Source organism: Microtus pennsylvanicus, chromosome 22 (genome assembly GCF_037038515.1).
Source record: "Microtus pennsylvanicus isolate mMicPen1 chromosome 22, mMicPen1.hap1, whole genome shotgun sequence".
In the NCBI taxonomy this organism is placed as follows: domain Eukaryota; kingdom Metazoa; phylum Chordata; class Mammalia; order Rodentia; family Cricetidae; genus Microtus; species Microtus pennsylvanicus.
The window spans coordinates 8,837,393-8,850,369 of NC_134600.1; the positions used below are offsets into that span (position 1 = coordinate 8,837,393).

The 12,977-nt window shown below is 46.6% G+C and overlaps 1 protein-coding gene across 3 annotated transcripts in view; it reads right to left on the reverse strand.

Moving 5' to 3' along the window:
• Positions 1–869: 869 nt before the first annotated feature.
• The window catches only part of Myo1b (myosin IB), a 154,587-nt gene continuing 142,479 nt past the window's right edge, over positions 870–12,977 (reverse strand). For 2 of the 3 annotated variants that reach the window (XM_075955915.1, XM_075955914.1), the window contains 7 exons: positions 10,849–10,923; positions 9,412–9,546; positions 8,224–8,330; positions 5,754–5,886; positions 4,923–5,075; positions 3,387–3,514; positions 870–2,088 (listed from right to left, as the gene is read on the reverse strand). In XM_075955915.1, coding sequence (XP_075812030.1) covers positions 1,965–2,088; positions 3,387–3,514; positions 4,923–5,075; positions 5,754–5,886; positions 8,224–8,330; positions 9,412–9,546; positions 10,849–10,923 — 855 coding nt within the window. In that variant the 3' untranslated portion in view covers positions 870–1,964. The remainder of the gene's footprint in view (positions 2,089–3,386; positions 3,515–4,922; positions 5,076–5,753; positions 5,887–8,223; positions 8,331–9,411; positions 9,547–10,848; positions 10,924–12,977) is intronic. The other variant, XM_075955913.1, reaches the window with a different exon arrangement.

The following is a 12,977-nucleotide window of genomic DNA, read 5'->3' on the forward strand; positions in this document are numbered from 1 at the left end:
TCCTCACCTTCACACAGAAGGAAGCAAGACTTCCCTAGCAGACAGAGGCCCAGTTCACATAGCGAGTTCTGCGACAAAAGCAGATACTGTCAACGCTATCCTTACAAGGCACCATGATGAACATCACATCTCTGAATCTGGCGTGAGGTGGGAAAAGTTACCAAGTGGATTCATACTATGGGCCCTTTGCGCTGAGTTCCACTCAAGAAGTGATTCCTAACCAGAGGAGACATCACGGGATGCCTCACGCAAAAGGAGGTGCCGCTGTGAGAACTTGCTCTCTGTGGCGTCTTGCTAGGAGAAAAAGGCAGGAACAACGTGTCCACGGACACACGAGCTTTTGACAGAACTATGCCGTCTTTCCCATAAAGCCAACATGTTACGGACTGCGAGACGAGAGCCGCTGAAGGGGTAACCTCGAGAGGCAGACACGGAGTGGACAGGCAGCGAGTGAATGAATGAAGTTCATGACCCTTCACCCAGACCAGTGCCCTAAATGTCCTAAGTGTGGTTAGTAACTGTACGTATACACGGTCGGAAACATCGGTGAGCATCCCGCTCCCCTACAGCAGGAACTATCAACTCAGCACCTCAGGAACGGAAAACAACACATCTCTTCCACCTATGCCAATAAACACAGAGACGCCCGACAATTTCTTTATCAGATTTTTTTTTTTTAAAGTACAAAAATCAAAAGAAAATCCCCGGAGAATATTCTCATTGGCTGATTATGGATACAAAATGATTAGTGAAAGTCATCAACATGGAGGCCGTACAATGTCCGGACGGAAAACTTTTCTGTGGTACGTTAGACACGTCACATATGAAAATAGCTTGAGATACAAAACTAGAGCTGTGATTCCAGCACATGGCACCAAATTTAGAGCAATTTTATTATTTAACATAATCCCGATGTATATACAGTGTCCTCCCAAATAAGAAACAGTTTGATTCCAGAATTTCAGATGTGGTTTCCAAAGTCAATTCTTATTGTCAATTTTAAAGAACAACAACAACAAAAAGAAGCCCTGAAAACTAATTCTAATTTTGATCTCTGACTAAAATACACACCCTGAACCTCTCGCATACAAAAAAAAATGTATATTATAAATAAAACTTCCAAAGGCGATCCTGGATGCTTTATTGCACATCGAAGAGAAGGTCTGCCGCTGAGAACGGCTCTCAGCCTTTTCTTACGCTGCCGACTCCGTGAAAGCACCGTGGGCTTCTCGAGTCCCATCCTGTGCTTCTTTGGAACCGCAAGGAAGCATTCTGCTTCAGTTACCGTCCCTCAAGTCAGAGTAACTTCTGCTTTCTGAACAAATAAATGTGCACGTCTAAATGTCAGTTTTCTCTTTTTCCAATAGGTAACAAAACATAGAGGAATTTCACCCAATCGTCCGTCTCCAATTCCCCAGGGCCGCCAGCATCGCGCTACAGGGTTCCCGCTAATGCCATCATGGCTAGCGGTATCCTTTGGCCTCAATCTCCTCTACCTCCTTAACTATTGTTTCGCCAGCACAAATCAGCCAGAAGGCAAATGTTTTAAAAATAAAAATGTTCCGAATTAAGTTTCAGCACAGTGCCCAGCAAAAAGTAGGCGTTCAATAAATATCTGATAAATGAATGTAAGCCCCCTCTTCACGCTTACATGTGCTAATGATTTACGGGTAACGTGGGTTTACAGGACACAAGTCTCGAACGTTAACTCAGGAGAAAACACGGAGGAGGTGGAAGCGGACATTGTCAGTTTCTAAAATCCTTCCCAGGACAGACTGTGGACTTAAGGATTAACTATTCCAATAATTAAAACAGATTAGTCAAATACTTTTAATTTTGCCAAAGGACTCTAACAGCTTGCCTTTGGCAACCCCCAAACATACAGCGAGCCCCCAAATAAAACAAAATCAAATTGCACTATTACGGAGAGAGACAAGTCCATGGAGGGCAGAGGCGTCCCTCGCTCAAGGGACAGCGACTTCCAGGAGCCGATTGTTCTTCCGCTTGCAGGTCGGCACACTCCCGTTTTTCTGGGCGCCTTGGATAAACTTCACACATACTTTGTCCTGTCTGAACTGCACCAGGAACCTAGGAGAAGAGAACCAAACACACTCAGGCGCACACACAAAGCAGGTGAGGGTGCAGTAAACACCAGCTTCCCTTTCTGAAAGGGCCATGACCGTGGGAGGTACTCGCGCTAGCCTCCATTGCAAGCCACGCCCACTACAAAGCCACACCCATTACAGGCCACGCCCACGCCCCTCATCTACCAGCCCCAAGGAAAGGAAGTTCCTGTATTCCAGCAGGGTGAGGTGAGACAGCTACTGCTTTGTGTTTAGTGGGGCCATCACATTAACAGGCTGCAGCCCCACCTTTCCTCATTTTTTCATGGCCAACTTTTTAAAGGGTCAAATTAAACATTGGCCGAATCAGACACGCAAAATGTGGACTTTCAGAAAGCTATCCCACAGGCACCCTACCCCAGTGGTCTTTTCAGCCTGTATATCCTCATCAGCAGGCTCAGGACCTTTCCCCATGGACCTGGGGGAACAGCCTCCTAAAGCACTGGGGCATTCCTGAGTGACTCACCTAGCAAACCTGTGGTTAATGGTACCGACACCCACAGCAACCGCAAGGGCAAGGACTCCATGGTTCCGATGTATATGCGAGCCCCAGTTAAAAGGCAGTGTTTTACACATACCATCTCAAGGGGTGAATTATGCCATCTTCTAATTCATACACTGTTCTATTTATTTTGTGTGTGTTCAGGGGCACGTGTGTGTGTGTGTGTGTGTGTGTGTGTGTGTGTGTGTGTGTGTATTTGCTGTGCATGTGTGTGTGGCTGCATGGGTATTTGCTGCATAGGTTAGAGTTCAGCTTTCGGTAGAGTTCCTCTGGGAACTATCTACCTTGTCCCTGGAGAGAAGCTCTCTTACTAGAACTCACGGCTCACCAATTATGCGAAACTGACTTACCAGCAAACCCTAGGGAACAGTATGCCTTTCCGGCACTCTAAGGATTACCAGTAGGAGCCACGTCTCCAGCACTCATTCATGGTGATATATAAATTAATAGAAATGGGTTAATTTAAGATGTAAGAGCTAGCTAGAAATACACCTGAGCCACTGGGCCAAACAGCGTTGAAATTAATATAGTTTTTGTGTGATTCTTCGGGTCAGGTAAGCTGGGAAATGAGCAAGCACTCTTAGTTGGGTTCGTTGATGAAACTGGAGAACCAAACCCAACAGGAAAGCAGAAAGTGATTCAGGTCAGGGCAGCTGGGAAATGAGCAAGCAATCTTAGTTGGGCTCGTTGTTGAAACTGGAGAACCAAACCCAACAGGAAAGCAGAAAGCGAAGAGTGTACTGCACAGGACATGGACATACTCATCCGAGATCTCGATATTGAGCTTCTGGTTGGTCTGGCTGAGGGTCGTACGATACAGCTTGGTGGCCATCTCAATCAGGTGGTCACTGCTGAAGAGGAAATCCCCTTTGCTAGCTGCTTCTGAGCCCTGCAAAGACAAGTCACGAGTCAAAGAGAGGAGGGAAAGGCTCCCGGGTTTGAGGGGAACCTCTGATGCTGGGGTGCATCCTCCAGATGAGTGGCAAGGACAAGACTAGATACCTCAGTTTGGTCATGGACCAGAACAGCAATCTGTAGGCCCCTGGAGAAGAAGCCACAAGAGTCGTTTGTGGTGGGCTTGCATAATCAAGCTTTATGGGCAACGACCCAACTTACAACTCATGCTCAAAGCGCCCTTCAAAAACCTTTCAGTGATTTGGTTTTAAGAAGCCACACAGGGGCCAGCGAGACGACTCAGTGGATAAAAGGGCTTGCCACAAAGCCTCGAGGACCAGAGTTTGATCCCCGGGACTGACACCGTGGAAAAAGAAAACCGACTCTCACAAGTTGTACTGACTCCTACCAACAGACACACAATAGATAATTATAAAAAATAGTGAAAAACCAACCAGTTCTTTTTAAGGAAGTTAACAACAAAAATCCTTCAAACAAACTCCCAGAGCAGCTGAGTACACTCAGCTGCCCGGAGCGTCACAGCGAGACAGGATGCTGTGGTCCCAGGCTGAGAGCTGTGCAGGGATTAGATGGGGGCGTGGCCAAGAGAGCAGCAGCTCTCCAAACCCCGCCCCCGAGCTGTCACTTTTGTGTTACTGATGCTAAGAACAGCTGTTCTTATGGCTTGATATGCCTCCATTTGGATTTGGATCCATGGTGGGGTGACCGGGCTAAGGAAAGTCAATGGGTTTTTTCTACATGTATTAGTAGATGCTAACGTCTGTTTATTTGGTGATGCCAATTGTGTGACAATCACTCTGTTAAGCACGTACGTACAGTGTGTGTTAAGCCTGCTACCAATGCTATGTAGTAGATACAATCATTTTAAAGTTGAGATTAGTGAAGAGTTACAAATAGCATGGCCCCAGCCATCAAAATAAAAATCCAGTGCCTACACTTTAGCCTTTCTATTCAAGCCAGTGGTCCTTCTTAGGAAAAAGCATAAAATATTAAAAAAAAAAGTTAGGTCAAAATAAATGGCAAAGGTTTTCTGGTAGTTGTAGCCTGTGATAAACCCCCAAGTCAAAGGTAAACAAGAACAAAGGTGACATTTTTCAAGTTGTCACACAGAAGCAGCACCAGGAAGAAACATAGTATCAAACGTCTCCACACGACATCTTCAAGTATTACTTCTTGGAAGTCCTGTGAGCAAGTCATGGAACGTGTGTAATTCAATTCCTGAAAACGGAGCCTGAGATTTTAGACGAGGGTGTAAACAGTCAAGCTTTATAAGTCAGCAGCGGAGAGAGAGGCAGGGCGAGGAAGGTGAGGCCGTCTAGTCAGTAGATGGGAAAAAGGATGCCAGGAGCGGCTTCCAGGTCAGACCGCTGGGGGAACCTTACCTCCTTGAGGTGGACGGCGAAGAAGCCATCGTTCTGTGAACTCATGGAGACCTTGGTCACATCCACCAGGGGCACCTCGGACTTGATCTGCCCGGACTTTTGGTCAGCGAGGAGAAGGTTATTATTTGTCAAGAGGAAAATCCGGGACGTGCTCTGAGACAAAGACACAAAAGCATGTAAGGACCAAGGACCCAAAACACTCCAAAATGGCGCCTATGTGCAAATCAAGCAGCAGTCACTTCCAGCAATAAACATGTTATTCTGCTGTCTTTCAGCAGGCATATTTATGTAAACAGACACACTTAAACAATGCATTCTGAAAACTTCATGTATGTGTGCTATGAAACTTTGCGAGCAGGACTCTGTGGTCGTGTACACAGGTGCACACGCGTGGAGGCAGAGCAGGATTCTGGGTGTCATCTACCGCTCTCCCCCTTATTCCCCTGAGAAAGAGCCTCTCAGCGATCTGAACCTCTCTGTTTCTGCTAGGCTGGCTGGTTCAGCTCCCAGGATCTTCACACTCTTGTGTGGGGTGATAAGTAACCACAACACGGCCAGTTTTTTGTTGGTTTTTTTTTTGATGTGGGAGCTTGGGATTTGAACTCGGGTCCTCACGCTTGCAGAGCGGGGCTTTTAATCCATTGAGCCATCTCCCTCGCGCTTATATTTTCAATTTCTGGGAATTCCAGGAAACAGAAGAACCTTTCCTACGTTTAGAGGAGAGGAGAGATTCCTCCACAAATTCCAACACTACTAGAACGTGCGATGCAAACTGGACTAAAGCAGAAACAGGGGAAGAACTCGGCTACACCGGGCGGTTGACGCTTTTACCTTCCCATTTGCACGGTTAATTTTGTTCACGACCTCGGCAATAATGATCTTCTCTTCAATGGCGTCTTTGAGTTTCTTATATTTGGGGTTCTTGTTGATTTCCAGGTAAGCTCCTTGGAATGGCTGCCCAACACTAGAGGGGAGAAACAAATCCTGTACCTTAGAAATGGCTTCAGACGAGCGACACGGTCAGAGGGGGACAGGCCAGGGGATCTTAGGGAATAAATAAGTCAGGAAAGTGACTTCAATTGATTTTACTCTTTGCGCAAGCACCTGTTTTAGAGCTGGGTTAGAAACGAAGCCCTAAACCTATGTCAAGTCTATTTTAAAGCAGCCAGGGGCAGCTGGTCGGTGGGGCTGTGATAAAAAGCTCACTGGTCATGATCGGGACAGAGAGCACCCTGTACGGCCAGAGTCAAGCGCCGGGCCCTCTGTGAAGGAAGGGACACCAGAAAGTTAACAGCTGCCCACACAGGGCACACCAACCCACGTGAACAATGTAAGCCAACGAGAAAGAACGACATCACCACCATCCTGCTCCAAAGACAAATACCATTTTCGCACAGAGAGTAAGAAAGTCAACGACCTGCAGGGGCAGGCTAGACCTAGGGCTTGTCAATCACGTAACGGAAAACTATATAGTTCTTGATTTTTCCCATGGGACTCTGGAGACTCAAGACCACCTCACTAAGATGTCCCGGAGGTGACAGGCACTCAGACACAGCCAGAACCCTTTGCTTCTGCCCAGAGGTCGCTCAAGTGCGCTCTCCTGGAGACACGATGTGTGTGTGTGTGTGTGTGTGTGTGTGTGTGTGTGTGTGTGTGTGTGTGTGTGTGTGTGTGTGTGTGTGTGTAGAGGCTCAGGGAAGAAAAATCTATGTAGGTGGCCAGCCCTTTACAGCTCCATGGCGGCAGCGTGAGGAGGCACCCAGAGGCATTGCTGCTTCACAGCTCGGGGAGGTACATTCTTCCACGTTGCCCTCAGGTGAAGAGAGCGGGCCACCTCCTCCAGAAACTGACACCGCCTCCCCGCCAGAAGGGACTTGCCTTGAAGCTCACTTGTGTTCAGTTAATTGTGGTTTTAATAATAAAAAAAAAGCGCTAAGAGCCTGATTTTAGTGCGTTTCCTTAGCGATACATTCTATCACTAAGTCCACCCCCGCCCCCCTGCCATTCTAGGGTCTTCTATGGGAGATGTTTAAGAAGGCTGCTGCTGCTGCTGTCTAACTTGAGACATATAAAGAAAAGGATGAATAAAATCAGTTCCTGAAGAAAGCACACCGCTTTTCTGTTGGTTGGCATAGCGCTCACACAGTAGGCATGTTAGACAACTTTGGATTTAGTCACGCAAGCATTCAAGTAAGCAGCTAATGGGAGAAATACTGCAAATTAGAATATTCAAACCCAATGGGCCTGGCAACTGTGCTAATTTAACCCTTTTATCTTTTTTTTTTTTAAATTTTTGTTTTGTTTTGTTTTGTTTTCGAGACAGGGTTTCTCTGTAGCTTTGGTGCCTGTCCCGGAACTAGTTCTTGTAGACCAGGCTGGCCTCCAACTCCCAGAGATCCGCCTGCCTCTGCCTCCTGAGTGCTGGGATTAAAGGTGTGCGCCCCCACCGCCCGGCCTAATTTAACCCTTTTAAAGGTAGAGTTTTGAACCATATATACAGATAAAAATAATACAGGTACATGAACTACATAGGACTACTTGGTAGGCAATACCAAGTCCTTCATTTCTAGATCTTTAGGAAAAGCTACAAGTCACTGGAGATTCTGGTTTGAAATTACACAACCACTTGTTTATATGAAGACTAGATGAAGCAGAACAGGAATGTGGGGGGACTGATGGATGGATGGATGTAGGATTCACGGGACACTCGGATATGCCAAGTCCTTTGTCACGGGCTGGACTTGCTGCATCTGCAATGTGTTTATTCTTTTCCGGAGTTCATGGTGTCCACAGCGAATGACCTGAACTTTTGTACAGGTCACCGAGGTTATGACTAACCATTTAGCAGCCAAAGGACACCATGGGTCCAGGCTTAAGTAACAAGAAAGAGTAATGACCGGTCTGTCCTGGCGTTGACCTTACAAATGAGTTTCTGACCTGGCTTCATACTGGCAGGAAGATCCGAATACCGATTACGGTTCAATGCAAAAACAGCCTTAAAAACAGGGTGTCCGATGACAATTCATCCCAACAGCCACAGAACTTTCAATTGGCATGACCTCCTGTTTACCAAACGATTTAAGCTAAAGCGAATAGAGCAAAGCCAATGACTGTAATCTTTCTACATGGAGGATGCTCCCCAGTGTCAGGTGTATTGATACCCAGTGGTTTCGGAAGTCATTCACAAAACTAAGTACCATGCATCTATTACTGAAATGAAACCTAGAAAAGATGCTGAGACATGTTTGAGAAAGCAATTAGAACAGCAGAGGCATTTCTGAGCAAGCACGAGCATACACACCTGGAAGGATACAGAGCCTTCTTGTCTTTGAAGAGTTCACTGGCCTCTAGCTTCTCCTCGTAAATAAGTTTCTGCTGGTCTGTGAACTGGTCCCTGTATTTTTTACACTGGGAGATACAAGAAGAACATACACAAAGAACCAATGAGACAAATTCTTGGGGTTTCAGCTTTTGCTTTGTTCTGAGACAAGAAAGGGTCTCTCTGCAGAGTCCTGGCTGTCCAGGATCTCACCATGGCTGACCTTGAATTCAAGAGATGAGAGATGCTTACCTCTCCCTCTCAAGGGCTAGGATTAAAGGTGTGCACCACCATGCCTGGCCAATTTCCTCTGTTCTTTTTTTTTTAAAGATTTATTTATTTATTACATATACAGTGTTCTGCTTGCATGTATACTTGCAGGCCAGAAGAGGGCACCAGATCTCATTACAGATGGTTGTGAGCCACCATGTGGTTGCTGGGAATTGAACTCAGGACCTCTGGAAGAGCAGTCTGTGCTCTTAACCTCTGAGCCATCTCTCCAGCCCCCAATGTCCTGTTCTGAAGCAGGCTAAACTAAGAAGAGCAGTGAAAACCATTCATTTGAAAAGACAAACCCACTCTGGTTTCTAAAAGTTGGTCTTAAGAAGATGTTACAAGGCATCTGTGTTGCAGATTTTAGAATGCTTCTTCAAAACATAACAACAGGGTCTAAGTGGCCTATGCCCAGGGAGGCTAGATTCGTTCTGCTACAATGGAAACCCCAAGGACCTCAGGGCCTGGCTGTCATTCCTGAACACACACTCACAAGCAATAGCACTTATAGGGGACAGTATGGTAACCCCATGCAGATTTACACACACACACACACACACCCCTCTAACCCAGGAGTGTGCATTCTTACTTTTTTGTTTTGTTTTGTTTTTTCGAGACAGGGTTTCTCTGTAGCTTTGGAGCCTGTCCTGGAACTAGCTCTGTAGACCAGGCTGGTCTCGAACTCACAGAGATCCGCCTGCCTCTGCCTCCTGAGTGCTGGGATTAAAGGCGTGCGCCACCACCGCCCGGCTGCATTCTTACTTTTGAATTACTGTTTTTCATTGTAAGATGCTGGCAGTAGCTGGACATGTCTGTCAACACTCAAACCCCAGCATTTGGGGGGGTCTGAGGCAGAAATCATATGACCTCTGAAAAAGACAACGTCACGCGTTTTACCCGCCACAGGTGGAAGATCCTTTTCAGCTCCTTGTGCGTGGAGTCCAAGAACAGGTAAGGCCTCGGTGGCCAGTTCTTGTCTATCGGCGACAAGGAAGGCATTTTGCTTTTCATTTCCAAAAAGTATTTTTGCACCTACGTTGGGTTGGACAAGAAAATATCACATGTGGAAAATACCCCCCAGAGAGATGTACGCACCCATCATTCAAACCAGTCTTTAAGAGAGTTGATCAGTTTGAGTCCATAAAGTTGTGTATCTCCTCTGATAATTCTACCTAATGCTCTTATACCTATGGGGCGGGGCGGGGGCAGATCTGTGATCTGCACCCAACAGTCATCAGGAAAGATGACGACAGACAGAATTACTGCTATCAGCACGGGTTTACACCACGGTAGGGCTGCTCCGTGCAACAGGGAGCCCTTCACAGCATGTGGCTACTTACATTTTAGAGAGCTAAAATGAAATAAAGGACTCAGCCATACTTCCCAAGCGCTGGATATAACCATACATGGATAGTGGCTACGCACTGAAGTTATGGAACACATTCATCACTGTAGCAAGTTCTAGACAAAGCTATACTGTCCAACAAAGATGCTCCCTAATCTGGGAGGTTTCAGCTGATGAAATTCTGACTTTACAATGGTGCACGAGCAAGGCGTACTCAGCAGAAACCACACTTCACAGTCTGATGTCCGGAGGGGCCGGTGGGGGCAGCGCAAGGCTCTCCTAAGAAGCTGGGCCGCGAGTCCTGGGCTCAGCGAGTCAAGCAATCACGACTGACCACTGACAGATTTTCTACACGGGCCATGGTGCTAAGCTGCACGCTCGGTAGGTTGGGTGTGGCGAAAGCACGCTTGGCGTAAGATATTCTCAACTTAGGATGTCGCATATATATGATGTGTCATTCCCCATGGGCCAGGCGCTGGGAAAGCCTTATCATTGCTCAAAGTAAACACCTCCCGTGACCAAATGAGAACCACAGAAGTTACTCGCCCACCCGTGTTATAAATAAACAGAAGTCCTGGCTGACACCAGCGTTTACAGGTTCGCCACAGGACACCCTCTAGCAGGGCAACTCCAAAATCCAGCCTGACCCGCCTTTGCTTCCGGACGCCTTGCTGCCATCAACCTATTTACAAAGCCGTCCCTCCAGAGCCCATAGCAGTTTAACAGGGCAAAAGCCTGGCTCTCCTCACGCCCCCTTCTTAGTTTTCTATGCCAAATAAAATAAGCATCTGATCAATCCTATCAATCACAGGCCCCTGACAGTCCTGATACAACTGCATTTGAACCTGCTGAAGACCCAAACGGCGACTAATGGTCTTTTAAAGCTACGATTCATGTCAGATTTTAAAAGTCAGATTTGATTGAGTTGGTGCTATTAAGTGGTTAATTGAATAAGGCTAATTAGCTATGGGGGGGGGTGGTCAACTTACAATTCTTTGAAGCGTAAACTCATAGATTTTCTTCCCAGCGTTCGCTCTGAAGAATTTCCTGTATTCCCGGCGCACCTTTCAAAGGAAGTAGAGCGAGGGGTTAGAACGAGGCTGGCGGGGGCTCACCGTGGCGAATCTCTTTACACATCAAAGCGTACGGAACCCATATATTTATCAACGTCCTTGCTGGGTTGAGAGAACTGACGGTACACGCTCAGGCAGTGGCGATTACGTCAGAGGGAAAGAGACTCGGGGAACCAATACTTTAAATCTTATTGGTTTTTATACAGGCTGATGATTGGACATGAAACCCTCTACAGGGCTAGCTGGTCATAAATCAGAGCACGTTTCGTAAAGTATTTTATGAGGCAATTTCTCCTTCAGATGTTTTTGAGAAACTATCTGAAGAACTAGGTTGAAGCTTCCAAGGATCCCGCATAAAAACCCAGGACCTGACTAGCGGACAACAGCTAAAAGTAAGAATCTCAGGTGCCTCCGGGCCATCGCTGTCTTTCACTTAATTGCCAAATGTCACACCTCTTATCGCGGCACTGAAGGCATCACGCCATTTTGCACAGAAACTCCCCCCACAGTGCGACATGATAATAATCTACTCCATATATTGATGTCTAATAACTAAGTACGGCGTCCACCGAATTAATGGGTATTACAGTTAAACACTGAAGCCGCGGGGGACATAGAAAGTATTTATCATCACCTACTTATGAACGGGAGTTAGAAATTAGCAAAACGTCAACCCCTCTGTGTACCTCGGTGTTCTACCTATTCTCCCTCCCTTCCCACTTTCCTGGGCTGAAATACATATGCTTAACATATCTGTCTAATGGGCTTTGTGGAATAGAGACCTATAAGCCAAGCTCAGTCTGTGGGTAACTTTATCCTTATGTTTTTACAGAATGGTTTCTCTTTTTTTTTTTATTTTTATTTTTCGAGACAGGGTTTCTCTGTGGCTTTGGAGCCTGTCCTGGAACTAGCTCTGTAGACCAGGCTGGTCTCGAACTCACAGAGATCCGCCTGCCTCTGCCTCCCGAGTGCTGGGATTAAAGGCGTGCGCCACCACTGCCCGGCTCTCATGTTTTTTAAAGTTCCAGTAACAGTGATCCCCATTTCTGCGGGACAGGGGAACCCCAGGTTTTGAAATGTACATAGCCAATCATACCTAACCAGCCTGCTGTGTTCCTCATCTACACCACCTGCCCACCCTCCAGGCATCTGTACAATAGCTAAAGCTTACACTCTGACATACACTCCACACAACCAGCCCTTTTTGAAAATCCATGTCCTAACTGTCATGTCTCTTTCAGGACTTCATAACCATTTCAGACCTCCAGCTTCCAATGGTCAAGGGGAATACAGAAGAAAGCAGGCAAGCTAAAGGAGTCTGTCACTGGGAGCACAGCCAGAGGCGATGCCGAAGTCCTGGATCGGAGCTGTCGTCAGGCTTCTGACACGCCACGGGATAAATGGCGGCTCCGACGAATAATGCTCTGTACCATAAAAACTTGGTGAAATCACACTCTTCTCACAGTGGGGATCCTCTTGGGCACCGGCATCATAAAAATGGCCAGTGTACTTTGTATTTAGTTATACAAGCAAAGCAATTCATTTCAAAGGACATTTCAAAACAATGCTCATATCGACATAACTTGTGTTTAGGATAAAATGACAAGATTATTACAATCGGAAACTTCAAAAAAAGGTTTAATCTTATTTCCTAACAGTAATAATGGAAACAGAATAAGCTACTTCTGTCTCATGAGGAACTGAGGCATGTGTGTGTGTGTGTGGGGGGGGGGGGTGAATTGCATTTGGGGCGAGCCCAGAGAATTCACCTGCAGGCTGTGCGTGTTCAGCCAGCTGGGGCTGACACCTTCCCAGTGCAAAAGCAGCTGGAAAGACTCTGCATTGAAACCCGGAAAACCGCAGATCTGACTGGCAGGAGTCAGCACGGAGAAGAAGGTCCGGATCCAAACCTGCCTGTTTCCCTCTTCTTATTAAAATTAGGATGCAAATTCGAAAGCACGAAATGTTTCGTTTTGCTGGGCTTCTGAACAGAACTCGCATAGAACGGATGCAGAATCTGTCCAATAGAACATCCTCTAAACTCT